The sequence below is a fragment of the Crinia signifera genome, chromosome 9 (genome assembly GCF_055691185.1).
Source record: "Crinia signifera chromosome 9, ASM5569118v1, whole genome shotgun sequence".
In the NCBI taxonomy this organism is placed as follows: Eukaryota; Metazoa; Chordata; class Amphibia; order Anura; family Myobatrachidae; genus Crinia; species Crinia signifera.
In genome coordinates, this window is record NC_139225.1 from 19,729,871 (window position 1) to 19,741,678 (window position 11,808).

At 50.0% G+C, this 11,808-nt stretch overlaps 1 protein-coding gene across 1 annotated transcript; it reads left to right on the forward strand.

Moving 5' to 3' along the window:
* The first annotated feature begins 5,612 nt into the window (after positions 1-5,612).
* On the forward strand, positions 5,613-11,601 carry LOC146037276 (tubulin alpha-3 chain). Its single transcript, XM_083161317.1, has 5 exons — positions 5,613-5,771; positions 8,686-8,908; positions 9,143-9,291; positions 9,386-10,066; positions 11,163-11,601. The coding sequence occupies exons 1-5, from the start codon at positions 5,769-5,771 to the stop codon at positions 11,457-11,459; spliced, it is 1,353 nt and encodes a 450-aa protein (XP_083017443.1). The 5' UTR covers positions 5,613-5,768; the 3' UTR covers positions 11,460-11,601.
* The last annotated feature ends 207 nt before the right edge of the window (positions 11,602-11,808 follow it).

An 11,808-nucleotide genomic window follows, 5' to 3' on the forward strand; every position in this document is an offset into this window, starting at 1 on the left:
GTTAGACTACTGGAAGATTTCATTTGCGGCTGGGGATGCTGCAGGGGGATTGTGGAGGGGCTGGGGATCATGGCAGGGGGGGACGGGGACCCTGCTGGGGGAATGAGGAAGTGCACTGGGGACACTGGCGGGAGATTAGGGGGGGGCGCAACTTGCTTGGGGAATGAGGAGGTGCGCTGGTGACAGTGCTTGGAGATCGCAGGGGGAAAGGGAGCAGGCTATGCTTCAGGGGGAATGAGTAGGTGCACTGGTGACAGTGCTGGGAGATTGCAGGGGATGCTGTCGGGGAAGGGGGGTGGGCTGGGGAACCTGCTAGGGGAATGTGGGGGAGAGGGGTGCGGGAGAGAGCACCCCGAAAAGAAAAAAGGGATGGGGAGAGTGAGAAAGAGAAAGGGAAGGGAGAGAGAGGTGAGAAAGAGAAAAGGGAGTTAGAGGGATAAAGGGGAGGGGGTGAGATTGGGTGTAGGCACTTCCCCTCCTTACCAGTCATCAATGCGGGGTCTCCATGCAGTGGCACCCACGTGTTTTCAGCTCTCCCCATGTCCAGGTCTCCAACAGCGCGGGCAGGTGACGGTGTCCTGTGGCAGGGGCTCCTGCAGACAGCACTGTCATGTATAAGTTAGAAGGATGAAAGAATGAGATATAACTGGTGTACTCTGTTGATACCTTTACCGAATTCCACTGAAAAGGGAGAATGGGGGTTATAAAATGTAACTTTTATTAGAATTCCCTAAGAATGCCCCTTATTTTAAGGGGTATGTACTATTTTTATATTTTTCACAATTTGTTAAAAATCAAGATAGATAGAGAGTAGATATTAGTGAATAAAGATTGGAAAATAATTATTGTGTTCAAAAAACAGACCTAGCTGTTAGGTCGTAGGTGTCTGCTATTATTTGAGTTACTGTATCTGGGCTGCTGTTGCCCTTATTGACAGTTTTTGTTAATGTGGTTTGTACTATGGTATTACCTAGAGTGTATTTTGTTGCCTTGGGGCTTACTTTTGGCAACATATCTACTGTATGTTGCAACATTGTATCATACAGTAGATGTATCACTTTATTCCTTCAGATTTCTCTTGTTCCAGCCACTCTTATGCCCGGTACACATCAGGATGATGGTGTTCGTGAGCGGGTCGTTACAGGGACGTAGGACCCGCTCACGAGCTGACGGCGCTGCCAACCCGCCGCGAAAATGTGGCTGATGTGATCACGATCCGATCACGACCCCCACCCACTGCAATGGTCGGTTCTGAGATCCTACCTGCAAAACTCCACGATCCACCTCTGACTAGAAGTGTGGAGAAGTTGGGCCCTCAGTTCCCCGACGATGCCTGCGGTGGAACGACCAGCGCATGCGTATTAGCTTCTTTGGTACTGTGCAAGCATTGGCCCCCTGCCTCTATGGGCTGCTTCGGCAGCAGTCCATAAAGGCATATTCACAGTCCCTGGTCTGGCGCATGTGCAATATCGTCCTCAGTACTGCACATGCTCAGAACCCGTTTTTATGGGCAGCCAGTAGAGTCATCCTGGAGGGAGGGAACACCTTCCAACAGGACTGCCTTGTGTGACTGGCAGGTTGGACTTCCAATAAGAAGCCACTGCCAGTCACAGTGAAGCCAGTGCAGTCTCACAGACTGCATCTGGATTCTCACAGTGGTGGATTTTACCTTGAGGTGACGAAGAAGAAATCCTTACTGCCACCGTTGGCAGTAGTGAATTGCTGTGTGTGCGCAGTGCGGTCGGCCAATAGTCACTAAACTCCGTAAATATCGCCATTGCGTACATCTTTGAGTCAGGGCGCTATTCCTTCTCTGCTTTACTCTCATCTATTGGTCAGTAATGCAGAACAGATATTCCTAGTGTCGTCTTTTTCCATGGCGGTGCTACTTCACACTGTTGCTTTCTCATGTTGAGGCCCTGCATTGAGGTCCCACAGATACCTAGCTGTTTCCTATTCCTGACAACTAAGCAGCAATACACAAGGAGACCATTCATACACAGATTTGTGTAGACAATGATTTACTAGGTGAGCCAATAACTCATCAGAATATACCCCCAGCTGCAGAAGTCACAGTTTACATCATGCTATATTCATTTCAGAGTTTCAATGACGAGTTGCTTTGCAAGGACAGTGGTTTTCTGTAATCACTGTGATTTGCTGTAGCTGCACAGGAGTCCCTGCGGGAAGAACTGACAGGAAAGAGAGAAGCAGCACATAATCACACACAGGGTCTTCAGTGCTGGTGTGCACTCATCCATAGTGTGCTGCTGTTGCTAGTGAGTGACTTAGGGCAATAATTTGTTGAAGAAATCCTTGTTTAGTTAAACAAATGTATTTCATTACAGTGTCTGGTGTCTATAATGGTTGGCTAATGCTATATTGGTATGGAAACAAAACAACTAGGTAGTGCCTACAAGTTGCAGACAGTGAGTGTTCACAGTAATACCCCCTTTTACACCAAAATCCCGGATCCGACCTGGGGTTTGGAACATGGTTCCAAGCCAGGTCGAATCTGGGATTTTGGTCCGATCACAATTCAGTGCCGTCCTGCAGTGTAAACAGGGGCGGGGCTTGGAGATGACATCCCAGGACCGTCGTTCTGGTGGCAAGCCCAACACCAAGGTAAGCTACTGGGCTGCCCCCAGTTAATCCCTTTTATACCGCCGCTGACCCGGGTCCACAAGGGAAAAACCCGGGTTTTTGTGGCGGTTTAAATGGGATATTAATCCAATTCACCATAAACATCCTTTTATGCTTAGTGATGAATTCACACACGATCAAATTGCATTTGGAATGTATTGCATTAATTATATATCTATACTGTGCTGAGTGAGAAGAAAATAAATATCATAAAGAATATATAGTTGCACACAAGGATTCCCATATTGCAGGCAGCAATGTTAGTATCAATACTTGCAAAACATCCCAATGTACATTGTTACTAATGTTATATAGTAATATCTTGCAGCAACAAGCTCTCCTATTGCTGTAAACATTTCAGTTTTCTCAATGGAAAATAACTATAGCAAAAAATAATAATAATTTTGGACAGGACAGTAGAATGTCCAAATGCGGCCCGTGTTGTCATTTCAATCGGACCGCAGCCTCCAGCTGGAAGCGGGAAGAGCATCAGATGTGGGAAGCACAGCACAGGACACTGATGGTGGGGACCCGGCGAGCGCAATCGTATATCACCCTACTCCCCAATCACAGTGACAGCAGTGTTTGGGGAGGGGGCAGCAAGGGGGAAGCTTGCTCCCGTAACATGCAGAGCGAAGGAGGGCAGCAGCGGGAGCTGAAGCATCTCCTGTCCTTGCAGTGCCTGTTTGCCTCTCCTTCCTCTGGCTCAAACAAGGGGCTGGGGAACATACAGAAAAGGGAGGGGGCAGAGTGGGGGACATACAGTCAATGGGGGCTGAGTGGGGGACATACAGTGAAGGAGGGTCAGGCTGGGGGACATACAGTGAATGGAGGCAGTGATGGCCATTCAGAGAAGAGGGAGCAGGGGCAGGCTGGGGGAAATACAGTGAATGGGGGCAGAGTTGGGTACATAGTGAATGGGGGTCATACAGTGAATGGGAGTCATACAGTGAAGGAGGGTCAGGCTTGGGGACATACAATGAATGGAGGCACTGATGGACATTAAGAGAAGGGGGGCAGGCTGGGGGACAGGGTGAATGGGTGCAGAGTGGGGAACATACAGTGAAGGAGGGGCAGGCTGGGGGTCATACAGTGAAGGAGGGGCAGGCTGGGGGACATACAGTGAATGGGGGCAGGCTGGGGGAAATACAGTGAAGGGGCAGGCCGGGGGACCATTCTGATGTGATTAATGATTCAAAGAATGTCAAGCTGAATGGTCGGCCCCCCACACATTTACACTTCACCAAATCTGGCCCTCGTCGCAAAAAAGTTTGGACACCCCTGCTGTAGAGTATAAATAAAATTATAATAATAATAATAGACGTAGCGATTAGTGTTACTACCCCACATGCCCATAGATCCAGAGCTCATTCCTGGCCAACATCTTCCAGTGGCTACATATGTTATCTCCCAGGTACAAGCAGGAATCTGCTCTCAGAGTGCAAAGCAGGGGGGAGCCCTGCAATAATAGCGCCATCTGGAGATAGCATTTTTCCTGTGATATGAGGCCTCTACAGTATTTATAGGATTACAGGGCTTCTTCCATGGCTGTCTGTTTTTACCCAGTTTGTTGTATCACTGTATATAGCTATATTAGCACCACTAGGCAGCTTTAGGCATTTACCTATGGGCGCCGGCCACTAGGGGGCGGCACCACAAGCTGCCTATAAATGTTTCCTTTATCATTTTCTTGGGTGAGTTGCTCCTTTACTTTATAAAAGAAGGAGCAGGGATGCCGTGGCCACTAAAGAGTAATCAGCCAGCACAGACTGCATATCCGAGGACTGGAGAGTGGTAAGTGTAGACAGCATTTCTTGTGCTGCAGCAGTGTGTGCTCTCAACTGTCTCTGCAACCCTTTGCTCCCCCCCACCGCCGCCACAATAGCGCCTGACACTCTTACTCCCCACATTGGATCTTCTGCCTCCCTCATGTTCCGCCCCCGTGATTATACACCCCACGACTACTGCAATTAGACCCCCACACAATAAAACCCCCGCGATTTAAGAGCGGTAGATGAGATGCAGTGATAAGGGGGGAGAAGTGATAAAGTGCCTGGTACTTTATCACCAGCCAATCAGCTCATAACTGTCCCTTTTTAAACCCAGCCTGTAAAGGTGCCCAGGCATCGCACGCGTGCGTTCTGATACACCCAATAACGCGTTGCATTGCACACTGCTTATCGCAACGTGTATGGGCATCTTTACTTAACAGTCAGGAGATGATTGGCCGGTGATAAAGTACCAGGCACTTTATCACTTCCCCTCCCTTATCACTGCTTCATACATCTACCCCTCATCCAGTACCACCTCACCCAACACCACCTCACCCAGCGCCACCTTACCCAGCACCACCTCACTCAGTGCCTGTCATGTGATGACGTTGGCGAGAGGGTGACTAGGGATGGACATGTCACATGTTTTATAACCATTAATGATTTTTTTTGATGCCAGTACTTTTAGCATTTGATGGCAGCATTCTGATGTTTGAAGCCATCAAATGGTTAACATTTGATGGTGATTCGATGGTCCTGCCCCCCGGACAGCCATGCTGCAGTGCTTCTGTGCATGCATGGCCATGATAAAGATATTTGCGCATGCACAAATCATATGAGTTTTTTTATGTTGAATTATTTTGATGCGATGGTCAGTTACCATCACAATGAAAGATTCCCAGCCATCATTTGATGGTGGCCGGTGGCCGGGATACCGATGTCCATCCCCACTCCCCAGTGGTGATGATGAGGGACCATTATGTCCAGTGCGCAATGAGTGCTTCATCCCGCGCGAGGTCCCGTGACCAGCGGCTGGCAGCAGCCAATCATGAATCATGCGGGATGAGAGCGCAACCACAGTGGGCGGGACCTGCGCAGATGGACGTTATGAAGCTCCCCGTATAGTATGACTGACAGGCGTCCTGGTTCCGCCCACCAGCATAGACTCAGCCAATGAGCGGTGGGACACATGCCCGAGCGCGGGCGGCTGGGGGAGTAGGGTGCGGTTGGAGGCGGGGCAGCCAGCAGTTGGAAGCAGCAGCAAAGGAGGGAACAGACGTCACACAGACTGCAGCAGCCGAGGCCGACATCAACGCAGCATCCCCGACGTAGCGACAGACCACCGGCATCACCATGGTAAGGCCGCGGTCCCTTCTCTCCCCAACATCACCCCCGGGCCCCGTACACTGCCGACAGCAGGTCTGGGCCCAGGTACCGGGGGAAACATTGCCAATATGTCATCGGCGGATAGCGGGATACAGAACTGCGCTGTGATTGGCTGATGCGGGAATACAGAGCTGCGCTGTGATTGGCTGCGGCCTCTTGCACCGTAATAACCGTAAATGCCCGTTACCGGGTACAGACCGGGAGCATCATCAGTGCCCAGGGATGTTCCCAGGCAGTGATGGTGCTTCTTGTCCGGATTCTGATGATGCTCCCAGTCCCAGTGGTGCTCTCTGTCTTGTCCCTGGTGATTCTGTCTTGTCCCTGGTGATGCTCCCTGTCCCGGAGGTGCTATGTGTCCGGTCCCGGTCCCTGGAGGATGCTCTCAGTCTCTTGACGGTGCTCCTGTTCCCTGATGACGCTCCCTGTCCCTGATGACGCACCCTGTCCCTGATGGTGCTCTTTGTCTGTTTCTGGTCCCAGATGATGCTCTCAGTCCCTGGTGATGTTCATAGTCCCAGATGATGCTCCCAGTACCCGTTGGTGCTCTGTCTATTCCCAGTCCCTGATGACACTCCCTGTCCCCGATGGTGCTCTTTGTCTGCTCTTAGTCCCTGATGATGCTCTCATACCCTGGTGATGTTCATAGTCCCAGATGATGCTCCCAGTACCCGTTGGTGCTCTGTCTATTCCCAGTCCCTGATGACACTCCCTGTCCCCGATGGTGCTCTTTGTCTTCTCTTGGTCCCTGATGATGCTCCCAGTCCCTATTGATGCTCTCAGTCCCTATTGATGCTCTCTGTCCATTCCTAGGGCGGTCCTCTCCCTTCTGTTCTCGGTACCTGGGGATGTTCATAGTCCTAGATGAGGCTCCCAGTCCCTGTTGATGCTCTTTGTCTGCTCCTAGTCTCTGATGCTGCTCTGTCCATTACCAGTCCCTGCTGTTGTTTCCTGTCTTATTTCCAGATGAGGCTCCTAGTCATGGTGGTGCTCTGGGTCCAGCCTGGTCACTGGTGATGCTCCCTGTTGGTGCTCTTTGTCTGCTCCCAGTCCCTGATGATGATCTCTGTCCATTCCCAGTGGGTGATATTGTCCCCTGTCCTTGGTCTGTTCCCGGTACCTGGGGATGTTCATAGTTCCAGATGAGGCTCCCAGTCCCTGTTATTGCTCATTGTCTGCTCCTAGTCCATGTCGGTGCTACTGGTTTGCTCTGGGCCCCTGATGCTCTCAGTCCAGTCCCTGATGATGCTCCAAATACCTGTTGTTGCTCTTTGTCTGCTCGTGGTCTCTGATGCGACTGTCAATTCCCAGCCACTGATTTTGTGCCCGGTACCTGATGGTGCTCCCTGTCTGCTCCCAGTCCTAAATGATGCTCTTTGTCTGCTCATGATGCTCTCAGTCTGATTCTTGTCCCTGGTGATGCCCTACGGCAGACTGGTGTTGGCTGCTGTACAGTAAAGCTGGATCCACACAGCCTGACATCTGCAGCATTGGTTTGTACCATGCTGCGCTCGCCCTTGCTAACGACCTCTCCCATTAGCCTTGCTTGTTAGGGCCGATGGAGGATGTCGCTTAGGACCCACAAGACTGGCATTAGCTGCGGTGGAGTAAGGCGTGAGATTAGTGCACGGCTGCGGTGGAGTAAGGCGTGTGATTGGTGCACGGCTGCGGTGGAGTAAGGCGTGTGATTGGTGCACGGCTGCGGTGGAGTAAGGCGTGTGATTGGTGCACGGCTGCGGTGGAGTAAGGCGTGTGATTGGTGCACGGCTGCGGTGGAGTAAGGCGTGTGATTGGTGCACGGCTGCGGTGGAGTAAGGCGTGTGATTGGTGCACGGCTGCGGTGGAGTAAGGCGTGTGATTGGTGCACGGCTGCGGTGGAGTAAGGCGTGTGATTGGGGCAGGATTGGGGCGTGGCTGCGGCAGAGCTCGGCGCGATACTCGGGCGGGGCTAGCAGGTGAGTAAGGTGAGAGACTGGGTCAGGGCTGGCAGTGGAGTAAGGCGTGAGATTGGGGCAGGGCTGGCAATAACTGCAGTGGAGCAAGGCGTGAGATTGAGGCGGGGCTGCGGTGGAGTATGGTGTGAGACTGGAACGGAGCTGGCAGTGGAGCAAGGCGTGGGATCGAGGCGGGGCTGGCAGTGCCTGCCTTCGAGGAAGGCATGACATTGGGATGGGGCTGACAGTAGCATGAGATTTTGTCTGATATTGGCCTGGCAGACCAGGGGATCCTCGTACAATTGTCTTGGCATGATAGAGAATATAATTATTGTTTAATCACTGTTTCCAATTGTAAAGCACAATGGAATATGCTGCACTATATAAGAAACTGTAAATAAACAATAAATAAAACAAATATCTGGGCTATAATTTTGTGGTCCGTGACTGGCAGCTAGGCCAAGAGAACATTCATGTGAATTCCTACCTCCAAGTCTGTCTGTTGTTACCCAGTTTAATTTATCACTGTCTCCTATTGTAAAGCGCAACGGAATCTGCTGCGCTATATAAGAATCTGTAAATAAATAATTCTGATTGGCTGACATTAGAATAAAGACCAGCAAGTGACCCCATGTAAGGAGGAACTATTGGGGCCATGTTAGGTACCACTACAGGGAAGGGGGGGGGGGCGCGTTGCTACCTCCAGGACCAATCCCAGTCCTGGAGCTCACCACCTGAATATCTGCTGCCCCTGAGCTAGCATGCAGTGGAAGATTGGGAACTTGCCTTTTTTTTTTGTTTGTTTTTTTTAAGAAACTATAAGGGAAGTTCTACATTGTAATTGTAGTATTGAGACACTGGACTAAGTATGTCTATTGTAAATTCGTCCCTAGCTCTTGTGTATGTCAGACTCTGTAATAAGGAACCTGAGAATCTGCCTTTTCTTTTTGCAGCGTGAGTGTATTTCCGTCCACATTGGCCAGGCTGGCGTCCAGATGGGCAATGCATGCTGGGAGTTGTACTGCCTGGAGCACGGCATTCAGCCAGATGGACAGATGCCTAGTGATAAAACTATTGGTGGCGGGGACGACTCCTTCAACACATTCTTCAGTGAGACTGGAGCTGGCAAGCATGTCCCCAGGGCGGTCTTTGTGGACTTGGAGCCCACTGTGGTCGGTAAGTGATGACATGGGGTATAATATATATTGGATTTAATATCTTCCGTTCCATCAATTTTTTTTTAAGCTGGACGTTGATGGAGGAAAACGATCTGGTACTCCCCCATCGGTGGCAAAACTATTCTATACCGACCATAAACAATCATTTATTTTGAATCATCGATGGTTGATGGATATGTAGCTGAGAATTTATCGCACAGATGTAGCATGACGTGTATGTTTTTCTGTATAGATGAAGTGCGCACCGGGACATACCGTCAGCTCTTCCACCCCGAGCAGCTCATCACCGGGAAGGAAGACGCAGCCAACAACTACGCTCGCGGTCATTACACCATCGGGAAGGAAGTTGTTGACTTGGTTCTAGACCGTATTCGTAAGCTGGTGAGTATGGAGCCAGGGCTAGATTGTTGCAGGGTTGGCTAGAAGTGGAATAAAGTGTACGAGCGGTGGCATGACGTTTATCTTCTCTCCCCAGGCTGACCAGTGCACAGGGCTACAGGGCTTCTTTATCTTCCACAGCTTCGGTGGAGGCACCGGCTCCGGATTCGCATCCCTTCTCATGGAGAGACTTTCCGTCGATTACGGCAAGAAATCTAAGCTGGAGTTTGCCATCTACCCAGCACCACAAGTCTCCACAGCGGTGGTGGAGCCCTACAACTCCATCCTGACCACCCACACAACCCTGGAGCACTCCGATTGTGCTTTCATGGTGGACAACGAAGCCATCTATGACATCTGCCGCCGGAACCTGGACATTGAACGTCCAACCTACACAAATTTAAACCGCCTGATCGGGCAGATTGTGTCTTCCATTACCGCCTCCCTGAGGTTCGATGGAGCTCTGAATGTGGATCTCACCGAATTCCAGACCAACTTGGTTCCTTATCCTCGCATCCACTTCCCACTGGCCACGTACGCCCCGGTAATCTCCGCCGAGAAGGCCTACCACGAGCAACTGTCTGTGGCCGAAATCACCAATGCTTGTTTCGAGCCTGCGAACCAGATGGTGAAGTGTGATCCTCGCCACGGCAAATACATGGCTTGCTGCATGTTATACAGGGGAGACGTGGTGCCCAAGGATGTCAATGCTGCCATAGCAACCATTAAGACAAAACGTACAATCCAGTTTGTGGACTGGTGCCCTACAGGATTCAAGGTTAGTCCCTGGGATACATCTCTGCATTTATCTAATGCAGTGATTTTCAACCTTTTTACCTTGCGGCACACTAAATAAGATTTTAAAATTGCCAAGGCACACCATGAGATCCCCACAGGGCAAAACACATTGGCCCACACAGGAAAAAAATACAACCTATTGGCCCCCATATAAAAAACAATCACACTGGTCCCCACAGGTAACAAAAATAAAGTACATTGGCCCTTTACATGAAAAGAAGAGACCAGTAAATAACAGTTGAACTCGTGGTGGCTGTAAACTGGTTTGGGCATCTCTAGATCTGGGGGCACACTTGAGAACAGCTCAAGGCACACTAGTGTGCCACAGCACAGTGGTTGAGAAACACTGATCTAATCCATGGTGGCCATGGGGCACTTTTTATAGTTATACACTAGTGTTCCGGCTGGGGTGCTGGCTGTATGCAGATATTGTATATACCTTTTGTTACATTATATACTGTAATTCACATTATGCTGCATAGAGCCCACAATTATACCACACTCTACTGCCCCTTATTAACATTATGCCACATCGCAGTAATCTGCCTGATTTGTCATTTCAAATTTTCGATGTGCCAAATCGGGCACATGGATCTGCAGGTGCCAGCTTTCACCAGCGATGTTGACCTGAGCTATCACGGGGATAATACTAGCGCCCATGGCATATGTAATTAAGCTAGGAGTGATAAATCGCTCCCACCTCTTATTACATCACTCAATGTATACCAAGGGTCCGATATGTCTGCCCGCTGGGTACACATTGTCCTAGTAAGTACGTGTGTTGCTGCCATGCCTGAGGAATGCAGGCGTCCGAACAGGCCGGGCCCATCACAACATTTACATAAACAGGCAGAGTATAAGGTATCTGCTAAATAGTCCCCATGCTGTGAGGATCCATAATTTAGCCTGACCACATGCCAGGAACTTGTACCTCACACCTCAGCAGAAGCCAACACCACGGGCTTATAGCAGGCTATTGATGTGTTAGTTTATTATAGTAAAAACTGATGAAATTACCATTACCCCAGAGTAACTTTGTGGCTCAACCCTTTATAACCATGATGTTTTTCCTCCAGGTCGGGATTAACTACCAGCCCCCAACAGTGGTGCCAGGAGGCGATCTGGCCAAGGTCCAGCGTGCTGTGTGCATGCTCAGTAACACCACCGCCATCGCAGAGGCCTGGGCCCGTCTCGATCACAAGTTCGACCTCATGTACGCCAAGCGCGCCTTTGTGCACTGGTACGTGGGGGAGGGGATGGAAGAGGGGGAGTTCTCTGAGGCCCGGGAAGATCTGGCTGCATTGGAGAAGGATTACGAGGAGGTGGGTGTGGATTCCGTGGACGAGGAAGCGGAGGAGGGAGAGGAGTACTAAGGAGGTGGAAAGTGTTACAAATCCTAAATGCTTGTTGCGTGATAAGTTTTAATGTTTAATTAATTACTACTGTTGTATAATAGCCAGTTCTGCCTGACCTTATGAGAGTGACACAAATAAACAGAACAAAGTGATAATAAAATGCTGCAGTCATTTACTATGATAAATACAATCTGTACGCAACGTATGAGTTCATGAAAGAGTCAACAAGCGATCTCCAAAGGGGCATAAAGTGGTGAGTTCCACCTGGTTCAAGTAGGGTGTAAGTAATAATATAACAGCAGAACAAAACTGCCTTCATTATAGTGTTTGTGTACAGATCGTGATCGCCTGACTGAGGCCGACAGGA